The sequence below is a fragment of the Accipiter gentilis genome, chromosome 28 (assembly GCF_929443795.1).
Source record: "Accipiter gentilis chromosome 28, bAccGen1.1, whole genome shotgun sequence".
In the NCBI taxonomy this organism is placed as follows: domain Eukaryota; kingdom Metazoa; phylum Chordata; class Aves; order Accipitriformes; family Accipitridae; genus Astur; species Astur gentilis.
In genome coordinates, this window is record NC_064907.1 from 2,176,011 (window position 1) to 2,195,638 (window position 19,628).

Consider the following 19,628-nt stretch of genomic DNA (forward strand, 5'->3'; position numbering starts at 1 on the left):
CAGTAAATTAAACAATATGCAGTAAAATGTAATGGCTAGATTAGGGACTTAGGTGTTTGCAAACATGTTGCTCTATAGCTCTTCCTCACTTAAATCCTGACTACCAAGTTTGACTGAAGACATGCCATGCGTTTACTATCGTCTTGATATTTGGAAACATGTGAAAATAGTGACAGTACTTTGCAAGGAACTTATTTGTAAAATACTGACGGGAAAGCTTACATTCTTTGATTTATCACCATTACAATAAACACCGACTTCTGTGGTAAAACTCAGTGAGCAAACAGGGCACTGTTTATTACCAGTGTCTTAAATTGCATGTCTACTTCACTTACTGCTATAGGTAAGGTTGCTGCATGTAGTGCTTAATTGTTACTTCAAGTATCAAAGACACCATGGTGCTATTTAGAACTTTAAAAGCATTAAAACCTTTGAAAGGAGTGGGGGATTTTCACTGATCGGTCATACCTATGTTCACTGGTCCCAGTGATTCAGGAGTGGCTCTTTGTTAGACCCTTTCCTCAGGAAGCATCCTGGACCAGCCCTGCTCCTGCAGGTGAGACTTCATTCCTGAAGTCAAGTGGAGAATTCCCCCCTCTCTGCGCTGGCCCAGGTCTTCAGGGAGAGCTGGCAGTACATGCGGTTCCTGTTAGTTCAGGAAACAGAAACATCTGGGGAAGATGCGAATGACTTACTGGCTCGGTTCAGCAGCAGGAAAACCTGTGACAGATCATTCTGGGCAGATAGATCCTCTCCATTATGTGCTGAAGCAGGGAGCAAATGCACATAAAATCACAAAATATGCAGCTCAGAACCGCAGGAGATGGGCAGTAATGGGCTGTCTTACGTGGCCTTTCCCTGTTCCTGCCTGTGGGGATGTTTCCTAAAGGAAGGTTAAGGGAAGGCTTTTCTCATGCAGTGGGGGTGAGGGGCAGTGCTGAGGAAAAGTGCTTCCTCTGGACAGCGGTGGGTTTCCGAGGGTGATGCCCATACAGGCTTAACTTCAAGAGGAAAGCAAACCAGTGGTAAACGCATTATTTGCTATGTGTTTGCTATAAAAAATCTGAAAGAAAAAGCCTATAGTGTGGTAGGTAGTTGCTATTATTGTGAAGGTAGAACGACTAGACCGGCTCTAGGAGGCCCTGCTTGATCAGGGGGTCGGACCAGATGGCTTCCAGAGGTCCCTTCCTATCTCAACCAGTCTGATTCTGTGACATCAGGTAGTTAAATTGAGTTAGACTCTGCAGCATGGCCCAGTTAAATCAGTGTGGCTTATTTCCTCAACCCCTAAGGAAATGTGTCCCAGCAGTGTAAGAGTATTGGTTTTTTTCTAATCTAACTGCACCACTGAAGATGTTCTGTAGTTTAACATGTCTGTGTCTAAGCAGGGCAGACCTAAATATCTGTCTGTAGCATATGGTGAGTAGTAAGGGAGGGACACGGTGCATCAATAACCTGAATGGTAGGTGTTCAGTACAAGCAGGCTGTCTATGCTCTCTCATCAGCGGAGATAAGAGGGCAGATGGGATGAATTGTCCACCGCAGGGGCATGTGTGTGTGTTTTCATCAATTACAATGTGTGGTCCCTAGGGTACCCTGGGGACCTGTGGTACCTGGGGATGGGGCAGCATTTAGTAGCTGCTCGCATTCTTTTTCCTCATTTTCATTCTCCTCCGTGTGATGAAACATTTCTTTTTATTTTCTCTGGCCTGTTATTTTAACATTTCTCCTTCTCTGCTCTGTTCTCCTTCTCACTTCTCAACTGCCCCAGTTTTCCCTATACTTATTCCTCCATACATACAGAATCTTCTTTGCTATTCAACCTGAAGAACTACTGCTTCTATTAGCATACGATCAAACCCTGCTGGATTTCCCCAAAAGACAGGAAGGTGCCTATTTAGAAAAATAAAAATAAATACATATGACTTGACTTCAGTGAAATAACTGACTAAATTATTTTGCCAGCTACAGTTGTGTGTATTTCAGGGAAATATTTTAAGAGAGGGATGACAACTCCTCAGGGAGGAACTTCTTCATGATTACATGAAGACATTGACTCTATATGAATGTAAGGATGCACAAAGCCCTGCTAACTGGATCTTTGCTAGGGAAAAGGTTATGGTCTAATCTGGATACAGTTTGGGGGCTATAAAGAGAGCTAAAGAGGTCTCGTCCCTTCATTAACTGACGTTTCATAAACCCTAGAAGAAAGCATCTGTTCTCTTGAGAGTAAAAGTTACCTTTACTTTCCAATCCTTATGTATCTGTTCTGCTTTCACAATTTCAACCATTCAGAAAACTGATGGAGCATATATTTATTCCAGGAACTTCCCTAATGGTTTCTGTTCTGCTGTACGGTTCTATGTTTTTATACCCAATGAAAATTACTGTATGCACTTAACTCTGGGAACAGGCTAGAGCTATTTACTGAAGCAGAAAAATATTGTATTAGGGTAAGAGATATCTTGTGAAGATAAGAAAAGAATCTTTCTGGCTTTCAGTAAGACATGAAGATATTTGAAACAGTGTTGTATAGTGAATACATTATCAGCCAAAAGCTTTGAACTCTGGCTCTGCTGATGACTTCAAGAAAATTAGTACCTTATCCTTGAAATGCAGCAGACAACATTGTCAGTATGCTGTAGACCTGTGCGCACAGATGCGAAGTATCTTAGTCTTAATGCAAGCAGGAATAGGATTTTTTTGTACAAGGTTTCAGTTCAAGTATAATTATCACTGGAGGATCTGCCTTGTAATTCTCTGGGGAACTTTCTTAATTAGATATTTATCTAAACCAGATTTTTTTTTCTCCCCTCCTTCATAGGAATTCACCCTTGTTTAATTTTATTAAACATTTTCTATGGTGTTTCTTACCAAAGCCCTTTGGCTGATCTGCCCTCAGGTCACTGAGGCACAAGTGCTTGTCACATACTTGGAAGATGCACGCTTGTCAGGATGTTAGGCACCTGAGAGAAAGAATGCGCATCCAGAGAAAGCTGGTGGAAAACACTCCCCTTTTGTTCCTGTGCTGCCTGGAAGGGTTGCCTAGAAAGCTTCCCTGCAGGGCACATTGTTCTGGAGTGTAGGTACAGCTCTTCCTCGCTTCTGCCAGAAACAGACAGATGAACGCAGTTACATCTTGGAACAAGTTGCAGCACGCCACCATGTCCTAGCAGCTATATACATGAATGAAGGGAAGGAAAAGGAGTTTTATTACAATGAGACAAAGGTTCATTTAGGAATCTCATTTTTCATTAGGGTAATTATTGTGAAGTCTGAGCTTAATTTCTGGTGGCACTCTTTTTTTACTTGAATTGAGTTATTTAAATTTCCTGTACCACAAAAGATTAATAGCTTCACAATTTATGATTTTTCTCTGTAGAGTGAAATAGTATAATTAATAATTATACTTAAATAATTATACTTATTAATAAAAATTAATAACAATAGAATTAAATTTTCAAACTGCGGCTTGGAAGTTTTTCACAGAGTAGAAAGCATAAAAGAAGCATGGAGTATTGTTTCATGCTATTCTGCCAATGACTGCAAGTCATACTTGCTTTGTGAAGTCAAAATTTGTCTTATATCTTGCTTTTGTACTGGGAACAAGGGTGTCTCACTCCACTTCTCCACTTCAGTTATGATGAGTAGAGTAGTCCAAATAAGTGGAGGGTGTTCTGTTGTTTTTAGCACAGAAAATATGATTATGTGAAATCCCATTTGTTATCATGAGAGGATTAGAAGCCTGTTTCTGCATGATAACTGTTATGTTCTTACTGGACCTCAGGCTGGGAGAAGGGAGATTGTGGAAATAAAGTCTTCTCTTGTAGAACTGTCCTTGCCAACAAAAGGTGATCCATCACTGAAAATACACCAATATCAGAGGATAAAAGCAGTTCTGGAGCATCCTGCAATATACATGCCATTCTTCCCCTAGGGGATATTGATCAGCAAGCCTAGATATGACTGAAGACATAACTGTATAGCATGGGAATATCCAACTGATACAAACATCTTCCTGCTCAGCTTGCTCAAATACATGACCCTGACCTGCTCTGAATGGATCCTCAAGACCAGCAGTGTTTCTGTCTGCTGTAGTGTCCCCTCCTTCCACCACTCTGTCTGAATGTCAAGAGGAAAATTTCCCCAAAAGGTATTCAGATTGTTGCAGCTGGGACGTCTTTTCCTCCCCACTGTTCTCATGCACTGGGGATGCAGAGATGAGGAGAATGACAGACTCTCCATGGCTTTCTGTTGTAGACTGGTTTTGTTTTCAAATCCTGCAGCCTACATGGCACAGCCCAATCCCCGTGGAGGACCCCAATAAGGACTATGGTGGGTTGACCCTGGCTGGACACCAGGTGCCCAGCAAAGCTGCTCTGTCACTCCCCTCCTCAGACGGACAGGGGAGAGAAAATATAACGAAAAGCTTGTGGGGTGAGATAAGGACAGGGAAAGATCACTTACCAATTGCTGTCACGGGCAAAACAGACTCGACTTGGGGAAAATTGAGTTAATTTATTACCAGTCAAATCAGAGTAGAAATAAAACCAAATCTTAAAACACTTTCCTTCCACCCCTCCCTTCTTCTTGGGCACAGCCTCACTCCCAAATTCCCTACCTCCTCCCAACCCCCAGCAGCACAGAGGGACAGGGAATGGGGGTTGCGGTCAGTTTATCACACGTTGTCTCTGCTGCTCCTTCTTCCTCAGGGGCAGGACTCCTCACACTCTTCCCCTGCTCCAGCGTGGGTCCCTTCCATGGGCTGCAGTCCTTCAGGCACAGAGTGCTCCAGCGTGGGTCCCCTGTGGGGTCATAAGTCCAGAAAACCTGCTCTGTGGGTTCCTCTCTCCATGGTTCCACAGGTCCTGCCAGGAGCCTGCTCCAGCATGGGCTTCCCACGGGGTCACAGCCTCCTTCAGGCATCCACCTGCTCCAGCATGGGGACCTCCACCAGCTGCAGGTGGATATCCGCTCCACCGTGGACCTTCCTGAGCTGCAGAGGGACAGCCTGCCTCACCATGGTCTTCACCATGGCCTGCAGGGGAATCTCTGCTCCAGTACCTGGAGCACCTCCTTCCCCTCCTTCTTCACTGACTTTAGGGTCTGCAGGGTTGTTTCTCTCACATGTTCTCCCTCCTCTCTCTGGCTGCAATTGTGCAGTTTGGGGTTTTTTTTCCCCTTCAAAAATCTGTTATCCCAGAGGCACTACTGCCATTGCTGATGGGCTTGGCCTTGGCCAGCAGTGGGTCCCTCTTGGAGCCAGCTGGCATTGGCTCTGTCAGACATAGGGGAAGCTTCTAGCAGCTTCTCACAGAAGCCACCCCTGTAGCCCCAGGTGATACCAAAACCTTGCCACACAAACCCAATACAGTTCCTCAGCTCTCATTTCCATGTTTGCTACCTCCCAAATCTATTACTTGAGTTAACAGGCAGTGAGGAGTTAGTATTTAGATATCCTTTGTCCAAAGTTTTGAGGAAGATAATCACTCATTCTATCTTCAGCCTGGTGTGAAGGTAAGGTTTGGTCCAGGTGCTCTCAGTTTGATGTTCCCTGCTGCTGATGTGATTGAACCTCTTTAATACCATGTGGATTCTTATCATCCTAATCCTGACACACTTTATGTACAAGCAATGTAAATCACCACTTCTCTTTTCTTGGAAATCAAGAGACCCTGTGCACAGTTCCTCCCTAGCTGGAAGCCTCCTTACACTTTAGATATACATTTTCCTCCACTAGCTCTCAGCCTCTCCAACAAATGACTCCCATATAGCTCTGCAGGTGATTTATGCACCTTCAGTAAGTCCTCTGTGCATTTGCTCCCTTCCCCCCCCTCGGCACATGTGCAGTTGAAATGCATCCGCATCCTGTATCTTCTGAGTTAACTATGCTGATGGATCAGTGTCCCCAAACAGCACAGATAAAGACTTTAGGGAATTGAGAGACTCTGGTTTGATTTGGTTAGCTCTAGCTTTGTGCTTTCAGACTGGAGCAAGATCTGCTCTAAGTATTGAAGGACAGGGCAACACTAACAAAGCAAAGAATTTTTTGGTTAGTGGAGCTGTCTGAAAAGTTGGCAAAAAGCCCCAAAGGAGGACTATCAAAGTATTGACTACAGCCATCTTAAATGCTCCAGGCTGTTTGTGCTTAATACTGAGCTTGTTTTCACCTGACAATTGAGTTGGCCTGCTCTGAGTACAAGTGACTGCAACAGGAAAAAACTCAGCTGCAAAATGGAGGGTGATAAACAGCAAAGAAGTTGTTGAAATTTGAATCACTGTATCTGTGTTGCACTGTATACCAAAATAATGGCACTGTTCAGAATCCAGCCCTTTTCTTCATCCATGAAAAAGCCAGATCCACCTTCAGTGTTATCCCAAGTTGAATTTGTTGTGTGGGCAAATGAAATGACAGTAAAATTTAACCAAGCTAAAGATGCAGCAAAAGTAAATGTTCGCTTTCCATGGCTAATTTCTTGACTTTTCTCAGGTAAAAGGTAAGCTCCCAATTGCCTAGTCTCTGGTTGCTCTGCCTGGACAATCTGAACCAATTTCCTACAGACAAACCTACACATCAGTCCCTGCCACTCACGAAAACACGCTGGGTCTGATGCAAAACTAGTTGCAACTCGTTGTTGTGGATTTGCATTTAGTTACATTGTGCCATGACTATGCTGGTATTGCTAGCTGTTGCACAGATCCTGGACTGACTCCCTCTTTTCATCTTTCCAGCAGCGGTTGTTTCTCAAGTTCTGATGAGTCTTGTTCCTTATTGTTATATTATTACTATTTATTTCAGCAGCTCTGAACTGACTCCCACTGAAGCCAGCAAGTTTAACTATTGGCTTCACAAGGAATGTAATGGTACACTTGAATTGCATAAACATATTCTATATCAACTCTGATAGCTCAGCCTACTTGCTTCCCCTCCTTGTTATGTAGTGGGCTGGTCTGACAGCTACCGGTTTTCCAAGAAACATATGCTTGTCATAAGTTCTCCCTGTGCTTCCTGTTTTGTGGTTTTGGGCGGGGTTTTTGTGTGTGTGTGTGTGGTGGGGGTTTTTTTGTTGTTTTGGGGGTTTTGGGGGTTGGTGGGTTTTTTTAAACCCCTTATCTCAACTTGAATGAAAGATGTTACTAAAATTCTGGGAGATGGACTAAGTGTGTTCATGTGCACATACACAGAGAAAGCAAGTGTGAGATGACACTTGGCTTTCCTGACCCATTGAAATCACTACAACCTGAGCATGAAGATTTTTAAAGGAAAAATCTTAGTCTTGAATACAGCTGCTTAACTTCTTTGTGCTTTATTTCATGAAGGGCAACATGTATTCGTCTGGTATTTCTATGGTGACATCCAGTCACAGATTGGTGAGGAAGGCAGTGGCAGTACAAACACAAAATCTCATGAGATGTGCGTGACTTGCTGTTAGATGTGACCTCACCTAGTTTTGAAAATGATACTTTTTCTAACAGCTGCTCCAATGAAACAGATGAAAAATGGAAATACAGAATTTATAAAAAAATTGAGCCAATTTGCTGAGTTAGTCTTAACACTTGGTACTGGCTTACAGTAGGCAATCAGAAACTTTGGGTTCCCTAGTCAACTGGTATAAATAGTATTTGTAGTGATCTCCAAGAATCTCTCCGAGCATGCTTTCTTCATGCCAACTTCTGGCTGCATCAGCACCGCAGCTTTCAGCACTAAGGGAGCAGGTCTTGCTATAAAAACGTGCTTGTCAACACTGAAGAAGGAGTCTAGACTTCAGCTGTAGACAGCTGGTAAAGCAGAATACCTGGAAATTAATGGGAAGCAGGGACAGTGTGGCAGCATCTCTTGGCTGTATGAAGTTGCTCTTGGCTTTTACCCAGGGAGGACACCTGCTTTCTGTCTACACTGTGTCCCACTGGTCAGCCCCAGCCACGTATGCGCTGCATGGGATATCTCCGGACTCTACACCTACTCCACAGGTCCTTAGCTACTTCTAGGGCATCTTTGTAAGTTGTCTTCAACTTAGCTCCTTCTGATTTTGCCAACTCAGCCTGTACTTAGAATCCTGCCCCCTTAGGGAGAAACTCCAGCTGAAAACATCCCAAATCAGGAGGGAACTACTGCTACAGTCTGCCCAGCCTTCTGTCCCACTCAGCTTTTGTTCCACTTTCTTGGGGTTTGGGAAAATGTGAAGGTCTTTTCTAAGATGGCTCTTAAGTAAGCAGGCTTGTGTAGCAGACTGGGGAAAAGAAGACAAAGGGGGGTAGGGGTGCTGCTGCATCATGACAAAATGTGTTATACGTGCAATAACGGCCACCCTTCACCACAAGATTGCCTTGATCTTGTGAGAGTTTGCTCTGCAAGGGCATGTTAAGGACTGTTTGGCCCCGAGATTTCCTTCCTGGCACTCCTTACTATACACACCAAGGCCAAACAGCACAAACTGGTCCCAAGGGCAGTGGTGGGGATCCAGTATCAGGAGTATATAGGTGCTAGCACTAGATATAGGAGGGAAAAAGAGACAGGAAAATGAGTGTGTGGGCTTGAAATAAGGGGAGGTGGAAGTAAACTGAAATGCCAGAAGGAAGAACATAGCATAGGAGATTGTGCAGGCTGAGGAGAGATTAACAGGTATTAGAAGAAAGCAAAAGACATGAGAGAATTCCGATCGATGCAGAGACAAGCAGCAGGGAATGTTCTTAGCAAGGAGCATGAGGAAATTGAACACGTGGCAAGGTATGAATAAGCAGGCAGACCTGAGAAGCTATAAGGGCAGGATGGAAAAAAACCTTAAAATCCAGAAATGGGAAGAAGGTGAAAAGTATATGAACAAATATCTAAAATAATACTACTTTCCAAATCAGAAATAATAATTTTGTTTACCTTGATGTTAGAAAGCCATACATAAACTAAGCAAAGGCAGTGTAGGAATAATTTTATTTAGTATTTTGGTAACACAATGATACATCTCAAAATGACCATAAAAGTCACTGAACAACTGCATACATTCTAAATGGGTGCTACTAAATTTGCGTAACTTCACAGATTATACGAGGCATTATTTGACCAACAGCTATATAGTGTGTGACCCCTTGACAGACATGAGCAGTGTAAATGGATATTGCATTAGTAGCCAATGCATAGTTAAAGCTTTTGAAAGAGTACAAAATTGCAAAAGCCATTTTTATTAAAATATGAATGGGTGATCCTTGCGTTAGAATAACTATTCAGTTGTAGATTACATCCTTTATTTTTTTTTTTAATAACAATACTTACAAAGGTACAAGGAAAATTGTCTTGCTAGCATTTGATCTAATGTAGATCTCCATACGAAAATGCTGAGTATCTTATAAAGCTTTTCACAGGTATAGGCTAAGTTCTGGGCTATCACAGACTTGTACATAATTCAGAAAAAACACCTGAGGTTACTCCTTGTGTATGTAATAGAAAACTTTTTTAGCTCTAAAAAAAGAAGATAGATGCCATATGAAGTCAGAGACTTTAAACAGGTACATTACTACTGTGTGGGGTTTTGGAGCAGTACTTTCAGGCTTGATTCAGGTTTTTAAAATTAGTAGTGAAGCTTCTACTTAAGAAGATCAGGATTGTGCTGTTAACTCAGCTCTTCCCTATGTCAGTATGAGTTCTGTCACTGCAGCCAATGTGACTAAGACTGGCTGAAGTCTTAGTCTGAGAGACCCAGTCAGAAGACCCAGTGCAAATCTTTACTTGCTTAGGTCTCAGCAGAGCTACTTTACTGTGTAGAATTGCACCCTTATTTTTCTAGCTCTACTAATACCTTATTTAGTATTAGGCTGACCACAGCAAGTCATGTGAGGTACTCTCATTTCTGATGGATTTCATATGTTATTGAAGGTCATATGCAGCTCCAAAGAAGTGCCCAACACTTTTCAGAATCAGGCATTTACATAGGGTTGTTTGCTCTTTAGAGAAATACATGCAGCTTTGTGTACACAAACATTACTCAGAAGTTCAAAGCCATAAATTTTCACGTGTGTTTTACTTTAAAATAATAGTTTTGGTTGGTTTTGGGTTTTTATTTTATGTCCTTTGCCTTACAAAAAAATTAAAAGTACTTTTTCTTCAGTTAATGGGTACATTAATTAGGACATGTAATGTTAGTTTTCCTTCTGAGATTGTTCTGAGCAAATCGTACTAAAAGTACCTAGCTGATTTTTGGATATACCATTTAACTCAACCTAGAGAATCACGAGTGAGCAGGTGTATATTTGATGTACGCTTTACTTGAGGCTTGCGGCATGAAAGTTTTAATATGAAAACCCCACATTCTCACTTCTAAATATCTTGGCCCGTGTGGATTTTACTGGGCTTACCTATGTGCCTAGGGACAGGGATATTAACTCTTTACTAGAGAAATACAAAGTTCAGCTATACCTTTATAAAACTTTCTAATTCAACTATCTATTTTGTTCATGAATATGCTAATGAACAATTAGCATATGGTTTGTATCACCCTTGCCATTTGGTGACATAACAAATCTGATCTTTCAAAACTTAATGAAAAGTTACTATACTAGGACATTCTGTTCATTCTCCTACAAAATATGATTTTTTTTTTCAAATGTGCTTATAAGCAAGTCTTTTTTTTAAGTCATTTATGTAAACACTTTTGAATGCTAAAGGCAAGACTTTACATTGTCATTTTACCAAAAATCATTTGAACATTTATCATTGAGGCATTAATGTACATCCCAGCAGTCACAACACAGGAGCTGCCATGTGCCTATGGCAGTTTCCAGTAGAGTGAATTCAGAGACAGGCTGACCCACTCCACCCCACTCTCCTCTTTTTTTTTTTTTTTTTTAAAATAAGGTATTTCACTTTGGGATGTGGAGTCACTGAAGGCGAACTTAGAGTTTAAGGCATAGCGCATGGAGACATGGAAAGGATTGTATAAACAGTTCCTGGAGATGCTCCAACCAGTCAGTAGATAAAAAACTCTTGTAACAGCGACTTCTGTGAACAAGCTAGAAAAGAAAAGGCTTACTTTCAAATTGCATATGTTTTATCATTTAATATATTAAATTGTTCCCCTGGCTCTCCTTCTAGAATTAAAAAGAGGACTCAATTATACCCTGTGCAGTTTTCCTTCCTGCTCTTGTAACTCGTAATACTGGCTAGTTTCCAAAAAGATTGCCAGAACAAACTATAACTTTTTTAAGTCTAAAAAGAGAGAGGGGGGTTATTTTTAGTTGCAAGGTTTGTTGCTTAGGCATTTGCTGACAGCTGATTTTCATTGGCTGCTTTCTCTGCTTGCAGTCTTTGGACAGCCTGATCGAGCAAATCCATAGTATCTCTAAGTGTAACATTCAAGGTAAATGGCTTAGGTTTAATGGTCAACCCATAGGTGAAGTCCATTTTAGGGTCCTCATTTGGATTAGCAGTAAAATTGCACTGATGCACCAGTATGGAGGTAAAGAGAAACAGCTGCACCTTGGATAACTCCTCTCCAATACACCGACGTTTTCCCAATGAGAAAATCATCACACTACTAGTAAGATCTTTATTGATGAATCCATTCTCATCCAGGAATCTCGTTGGATCAAAATCCTCTGGGTTGGACCATTTTGCTGGATCATGATTCACTGACCACTGATTAACAAAAATCACTGTGTCCTTGGGAATGAGGTAGCCCATTATGAAGGTGTTGGTTGTGGTGGCATGTGGGATAGTAACAGGCACAAAGCTGCTGAAACGCATGGATTCATACAAGAAAGCCATGATGTAGGGCAAGTGAGGCTGATCTTCAGCACATGGCAGACGGTCTCTTCCAACAATCCTATCCACTTCTTCCTGCATTTTAGCCTGCACATTCGGATACCTGTCATTTAAAGTAAGATGTGTGTACGTACATAACATTTCCAAAGATTTTCTTAACAATAATCCCTGCTGCAAACATTTTTCACAGAACCTCACCCCTACCCTAAATAACGCAGTTTGAGCAAAGTTTAAATATAATGCAGGAACTTGTAGACCTTGATAGAAAACTTTGAGAGAAAAATCCAAACTTACCATGCAATGGTGTCATTCTAAATCTAATTTGCTCAGTTTTCACTTTAATATCACATGTAACTGATTCTCAACATAAAAAGTGAAACTAACTTAAAATGTGTTGAAACTGAATATTCTGATCCAATTTTTAAAATTCATTCTATAACTAAAATTACTTGTCTCTTCTAAATATTGGGCTTTCTGTGGGAACAAGACTTCTAAGAGTTAGCATGGAGTTTGTTATCACTAGCCATATTGCATACATATGAAGGTCTGTAGGTTTTTAAAGTGAAAAAATCCCTGCTAATAATTGTCAGAACAGGCTTTGTGCACATCCCACTCTTAGTCCATGTCTAACTAGCATCAAACCATGTTTTCCTTATAATGTGTTTTAAGATGACCGTCTTGAAGTCTGAATAGTTTGGAAGACTACCCGGTAACTAAACAAGATCAAAATATTAATAGATTTTGCTTATTTTCTTTTGCTTGTCTAAAAGCACGCGTTCCTCCAAGCCTTTATTTGCTTCAGCTATTCAAGTTTGGCTTCTGCGTGCTTGCTTTTTCCTCCTGCAGCAGGTCTGCATGTCAAACGCTGAGCAAACGTAAGAAACGGGGAGAAACCCAACGGTTTATGGGAACACTGGGCACCGTATCCTTGGCTCGAAGCATTAAGTATTTGCCTGTTTTTCCAAGAAGCGGTTGAGTAGACGATGTTTGCATAAGCCTACAAATGATGCAGATGATCAAAGAAAAAAACCAGGACGGCCAAGAGAATGGGCGTTACACCTTCTTCTATTACACCCCCCCCCCCCCCCAGCTGAGATTCTCCCCCTGGAAGAGCTGGTGCCAGGCAGGGGGCGGGGGCGGGGGGGTGGGTGTGGGTGTGTGTGTGGGTGTGTGTGTGTCTGTGTGTGTGTGTCTGTGTGTGTCTGTCTGTGTCTGTGTCTGTGTGTGTGTGTGTGTGCGCTTGCACTCGCCGCCGGCCCAGCCGGTCTGCCTTTCCCGAAGTCACGCAACGGCGATAAAGGCACACACTGCGGGCACGTTAACATAATAGCGGGTTTGTAACCGGGTGCACGAACTCTTTGTCTTGCTTAAGCGGTCGTTATCCTGTTCCTGTGATCTCCCCGATCTTGACCTGGTAAAATCTGCTACTTTCAGGTTTTATTCGGCTGCCTTTTTGCCAGCCTCTCTTTGTGCACCCCACCCGACCGCCAGAGAAGGCTTTTTTTCCTTGTTGTTGTTGCTTTTTGTCCTTTCTTAACTTTTTCTGGCAGGCTTCCCAGAGCTTCCGTGCCAGTTACTCGGAAGCCGCCGAGGTACGCCGGCACCCGGCGGGCGGGCGGGCGGGCGGGCCGGCCGGTCCCTCAGAGCGAGCCCCGGCCCCGCCCGCAACCGAGCGGTTACGCGCTCGCTTGGGCCGGCGCTTGCCGCCGAGGGAGCCCGGCCGGGGCCGAGTTCGCCCCCGCAGCGCCCTGCAAAGGGGGGCGGCCCACGGCTGCCGCTCCCGCCGCGCCGCGCCGCCCCGCCCCGGGCTGACCGACTCCCGCGCCCCTCCCCGGGGCAGGAGTGCCGCCCCGGCCTCCCGCCCCCGGCCGGGCGGCGGGGAGGGCCGGCCCCGCCGGCACCTACCTGATGAGGAAGATGAGGAGCCACTGCAGGGCGGTGGAGAGGGTGTCCTGGCTGGCGCCGAAGATGTCGGTGACGGTGGCGGGCACGTGCTCGAGCTGCAGCCGCGGCTGCTCCCGCTGCAGGCGGATGAAGGCGTCCATCATGTCGCGGGGGGCGGCCCCCGGGCGCAGGCTGCGCTGGTGCTGCAGGAACTTGCCGCGGACGAAGCCGTAGAAGTCGCGGTTGAGGTCGCGGAAGGCGCGGTAGGCGGCGCGCACGGGGCTGGGGAAGCGCTGGAGCCAGGGCAGCGCGTCCACCAGGCTGCCGGCGCCCACCGCCCGCCCGAACTGCTCGTTGCGCCCCACCAGGCGCAGGAACTCGCCGTCGCCGTGGCTGTAGCGGCGGCCGAAGCACAGGGCGCTCATCACGTTGGCCACGGCCACCACCAGGACGCGCGAGGGGTCGAGGAAGGCGCCGCCGGCGCTGCCGCGCACCAGCAGCGCCACCAGCGCCCGCGCCTCGCCCACCAGGTGCCGCTCCAGCAGCCGGCGGGTGGCGGGGCTGCCGGTGGAGAAGGCCCGCACCGTGGCGTGCGCCGCCCGGCGGTGCAGCTTCCACAGCTCCGAGTAGCCGCCGAAGGCCAGGCTGAGCCCGCCCGACACCAGCTGGAAGGAGGGGAAGGGCGGCCGGCCGGCGAAGGCGGCCCCCTGGCGGACGAGGGCCTGCCGGATGGCGCGCTCCCCGTTCAGCACCACCACGGGCCAGCGCCCCAGGCGCAGCTGGAAGACGGCGCCGTAGGTGCTGGCCAGGCGGGCGAAGGAGAGGTGCGGGGCGCTGCCCAGCTGCGCCGCGTTGCCGATCAGGGGCCAGGGGAAGGGGCCCGGCGGCGCCCGGCGCTGGCCCTGCCGCCGGCGCTGCTGCCGCTGCAGGAGGAGCTTGCCCAGGTGGACGGCGGCGAGCAGGCAGAGGAGGAGCAGCAGGCAGCCTTGCGAGGCGGGGAGGCCGCGCAGGGCTTCCCCGAGCCTCTCGAAGGCCATGCTGCAAGGGAAAGGTCAGCGGGCGGCGACCCCGCGGAAGGGCTGGCGCGCTCCGCGCCGCCCGCGGGCGGGGAGAGGCCCGGGCGGGCGAGGGGAGGGGGACGCGCTGGGGACTGGCGGAGGGCAGCGGTGCCGGCGCTCGGAGTCGGGCTGTGCGTCCTTGCTATGCGCCCCTCGCGTGCCTGAAGCCCGCCCGGATCCTGCGCGAAAAACAAGGGATGATCGATAATCGAGGGGCAAGCGCTCAGTAAGGGCTCAAAACCGTATTTGGCGTCGCGGCCGCTGCTCTCTTCTCCCCCCCCCCCCCCCCCCGCGCTTCTTCCCCAGTGGGGAAAGTTTGCAGCGGCGGATCCAGGAGGTCACGGCTGAGGGAGGCAGAAAGGGAGGCGGGAGGATGCTCTCGCCTGACGAGCCTCGGCAGATGCAGGCAGCCGCCCTGCGCTGGAGACAGGTTCATCCCGGCGCTGCGCATCGCTCCTCCCGGCGAAGGAGCCCCTGCGAGAAAGGAGCTCCCCGCGCCGCCGTCGGAGTTTCCCGCCGCGCCGGAGAGGAAACCTCCGCACATGGCCACGGAGCCCCCTCTATCCCGAGCCATTCCCTCCTTCCCGCACCGTCGTGCCCGTCGCGGCAGCGCAGGCTGGCGGCCGGCGGCCCGGGGGACGGACCGCGGAGGATGCCTGCGGTCCCGGGCGTGTCAGAGCTGACCGGTCCCACTTCCCCAGCCCCCTGCCCGGGGACCACCCGCTCCTACCGTTTGCTCCAGCCTTTCCGAAGCAGCGAGGGGAAGAAGGGGTGAAATAAGCGGCCAGCTCGGGCGCCTGTAACAGAACTGACCTGTTGCACGCTGCTTCCATCCGAGACCTCGGCGAGGAAGGCGGGGAGCCGTGCAGCCGGCGTTAGCTCTAACGGGCAGCCGCAGGAGGCGAGCGGCGACGGCGAGGTTCAGATCCCAGCTTCTGGGAAACTCATTAGGAGCCCCGGTTCCTGTCACCCGGAGCTTGGCAGGTCATGTGCAGGCAAATGCCAGTTGCACCCGATCCCAGCGCAGAGTTCCTATCACCTTTCCAGCGCTTTAACCCTTCGGAGCTCGCCCTGCCGGTGCAGCCCCGGCGGGCCGGGGGCGAGCGGGCTGCTGCTGCTGCTGCTGCTGTCGCCCCCTCCCTCCCTCCCTCCCACCCGCCTGCCGGGCTGCGGGGACGGGACGGAGCCACCCCGGCCCGCTGCAGGGAGAGAAGGCGAGCGGCTCAGAGGACGCGGGGAGGACGGCCCGCTGCCCCCAGGCGGAGCCGGAGCAGCAGCGGCAGCAGCAGCCGCGACTGGGCGCCTGGCATTGGTACTCGCGGCTTTAAATCCGCCGGCATCCGCGGTGCGCGGCGCGGCGCGGGCGTGCCGCAGTTAGCCCCGCTGACAAATCGCCGCTGCCCGGCCCTTCCCCTGGCTTGAAGGGGTCGCAGCTATTTGCCGGCTGCCCTTGGGCCCCTCGCCAAGCGGAGCGGCTGAGCCGCCGAGGCTTTTATGGCCGGGGCCAAAAGTTTTCGCGGAGGTGGTGCCGGGAGGGGAGCGGGGTGGCGGGCGGGCTCGCAGCCCTCCCTGTCGGGAGGCAAGGTCTCCCCTGCATCTTGGGGGCTGAGGAAGCCGCAGAGCTTCCCCTCCTCCGCCTGTCGCCTCCCCGTTGCGTGCGGAGTTTGCATTGCGTGAGCCGCGGCTGGAAAGCCTCCAGCCATCTCCTCCCCGGGCCCCTGCCCCTCCTCGCAATACCTGACACCGGCTCGGGGGGGCAGGAGGCAGGGAAGCGCCGGGCAAGCTCGCACCCCGGCCGGCCCCGCTGCTGCCCTCCAGCCTGGCCCCCGCCCCGCGTCCGCTTCTCTCCCGCTCGCGCCGCTTTTTTTTAACTCTTGAATCCGGCACCTCCGCCCACCCCGGGAGGGCTGGCGGGGGGCGTGCGCGTGCGGCGCTCCAAGCCCCCCCCCCCGGGCTTTCCGGCGCCCCGGGGGAACCGGGGCCGCAACACCCCCCGGCCTCAGAGCGCACTGTGCTTCTTCCTGCCATTGCCAAGCGACAAAGGTGTCAAACCCACTTTTTCCGAGCAGTGCCAGGAAAAGTGAGCTTCCCTCTTCCCAGCCCCATCTCTAGGGTGAACTGGAAAGACCCTGCAGTCCAGCCCAGCACATGGCCCAGCTTCAAAGAGGAGCAAAGGTGGCTCCATCCCTGTGGTGTTAAGGTTAGGGCAAGCTTGGAGAGAGACGAGGCGGTTTGGTCTCTCTTTCACCACCTAAAGGTTGAAACCAAATTTCACCCCGCTATAACCGCTCAGCTGTGGCAAAGTGGCCTGTCCCAGCCCTGACGGCCACCCTTCCCTCCTTCATCAGTCACATGTCAAAGAAGAGACACGAGCTTCTCCCTGCAGAGTGTTCTGGGCACTTGATCTAGGAGGCAAGGACTAGCTTGGATCAGTTACCCGAGCTCCGGATTACAGTGATGGGCATTTGCCGTTGCCAGCAGGTAAATTTGCCTTTTTCCTATTGACTGTGGTAACCAGTTGCCTAAAATCCAGGCATTACAGCTCTTGTTAGTAAGACCCTAGAACCTTTCTTTGATGTAGCACTTAAACTAGTTGTACTGCAGTCAAAGTGGGAGATTGCCGTTTACTTTGGGGCAAGCAGAACAGATTCCATTCCAGCTCCCATGTAAATCTGAATTTATAAAGAATGTCCTCAAGGTGGCCAAACTCTGGTTGCAATTGGTAAGAGGAAAAACAGCTTGGCGCGGGGCTGCCGGAGGTGACATGCCGTGCTGTTTCTTTCCTTTGCAGGCAAGTGGCCCTGCACCCACCTCACTGTTTCTCATCCATCTGTTCAGTGAGGCAGTGCGGGCCCAGAGCACTGTACACTTTGCATCCCCCTGACATTTTTCCTCGACGTTGTACTGCAAGTGGGATTGCGTCCTGGCCACTAGCAAGCAGTACAGAGGAAGACCACATTTCTACTATCATCAGCTGCAGATTCACAGTTTAAGGCATAAGCCCAGGAATTACAAGTCCTGGTATATATTTTTTATGTTGTAAGAAAAACATTAAGTTCTTTTTTTTTTTTTTTTTTTTCCTTTCACTTCTCTTTGGTCTTCAGGAGTTCAGCTGCTATTAGACAGGAGAGAAAAAAAAAATATCTATTTTAGGTATTTTGTTCTATTGTGGTAGTACCAACTGGTCCCCCTGTACTACGTGCTGCACAGCCAGAATATTTAGAGTCTTGACTTACTATTGCATCAATTACAGCTGGAGTATTATTTTGACTGTATGCAATGAATGTTCTCTCAATTTTCTAGGCTCTGATTCTATGTGACCTTGATTAGTCCCTTACAATCAAGCATAACTTGGGTGAAACATTTTATCACAGCAGTGAATTAGTGTGGTACAAAGAATGCAGGCAATGGATGATCAGGCCCTTGGTCTCTCTTATATTCCACAAACTGTCCTCCTGCCTGCCTCTTTATTTACTCTTCTCACTTCTTTTGTTTCTAGAAGCATAGAAGTTCAGAATTCCTCTTAGATAATGCATGGTTCTTTTTTTCCCAGTTCTGGGGACTTAATTGAGATGCAGCTCCTACTGAAGCCAGTCCCAGGTTCCTGAGTCAAAGTTAGTTTTTTTAGGCATCAAAGACTGAATCACTGAAAACGTACACCACCTAAAATGAGTTATTTCTGAGGCCTAGAAAACCCCACTTGATGTAAGATATGGAAAAGAGAGGAGTTGGAGGGGCAGAAGTGGGTGGTTTTGGGATTAAGGGAAAGGAATTCAGGCCTAATCTGTTAAAAATCCTGATTGATTTGGCAGGAATGCCAGACACAGGGGACTGGCAGAGTCTGTGAGAACATCAATACCTCTGTGACTCTGAATGAAGGTGCTTTATGTACGTAGACAAGAGTCCTTGTTGTAGAGGTAGGAGTTTGATAAAGGAGAAGGAATTACACAACCTGGAGCATCTTCATTTGCCCTTTGAGAGGAAAATTTTATCTCTCTGCCACAGTCCTCCCTTCTTCACGATGATCCCTTAACCCCTAAGAGATTTTTTACAAGTGTTGAGAATTACCTAAATAAGAGTTTGCAGACTCAATTCTCATTTTTTTCTTCTAATTATGGCAGCCATTGGCTTCTCTTTTGGACACTGGCAAGGTGCTCATAAATCCTCATGAGCAGCAACTGGATTTTCTCAAGGACTTGACCTTGTCCCATTTTCTTTCCTTACTGCTTCCTTTTGCAGCTTTCCATGGAAAGCCTTCCCACACTGGGTTTCTCTGTCTCTTTCCCATACGTGGGACTATGTATCTTTTCCTTCTCTCTCTTAATTTTACAAAATCTCAAGGTGGATTATATGACAGTTGAGCAATGTTTTATCCTGGGATTGCTTCAGTACAGAGCTTGTACAAATTGTTGACAGTTTATAGAGTGATCCAAGACATTCTTCATTATATAATCCCTTGGAAATATTGTTTCTGATTGTCTGTTTCTGAGTGTTGCACAATACTATATAAGATGAAGAAACAAGTAGCGTAACTGTAAAACACAAATCACTTGGAAACTTAAACAAATGCAATATCCTACTGTTTCAGGCTGCTTAAAATTGTACGGGCGTTCTTACATACCTCTGGAGTTTGACTCTACTCTCAACAATACTGCTGTAAATCAGGAAAATCAGCATTAAAACAATCAGATTACAATCAGAATTAGAACCTGTAAACCTCTGTGTTTACGACAGCTCACTCAGATTACATTTACACTGCAATCCAGCATGATGCAGAGTTACCGCTATGCTCCAAGTCGTTTCAGATCCAGGACCAGAAGATCTGTGCCAGCCACTCAGACCAGACACAGTGCAACCCCAGGGCAGCTGGCTCTGCAGCCACAATCTGTGCTTGCTGCTCTGCACCGTATAGATGTGCCTGCTTGCTCAGGCTT

The 19,628-nt window shown here is 47.8% G+C and overlaps 1 protein-coding gene across 2 annotated transcripts; it reads right to left on the reverse strand.

Moving 5' to 3' along the window:
• Positions 1–8,922: 8,922 nt before the first annotated feature.
• Positions 8,923–15,817, reverse strand: LOC126051773 (cytochrome P450 1B1). Of its 2 annotated transcripts, XM_049831428.1 has the most exons (3): positions 15,508–15,817; positions 13,658–14,873; positions 8,923–11,855 (listed from the first exon to the last, which is right to left on the reverse strand). In XM_049831428.1, the coding sequence occupies exons 2-3, from the start codon at positions 14,671–14,673 to the stop codon at positions 11,243–11,245; spliced, it is 1,629 nt and encodes a 542-aa protein (XP_049687385.1). In that variant the 5' UTR covers positions 14,674–14,873; positions 15,508–15,817; the 3' UTR covers positions 8,923–11,242. The 2 variants fall into 2 exon arrangements, with proteins under 2 accessions (XP_049687385.1, XP_049687384.1); XM_049831427.1 differs by having other exon boundaries at positions 13,658–15,817.
• Between the last annotated feature and the right edge of the window lie 3,811 nt (positions 15,818–19,628).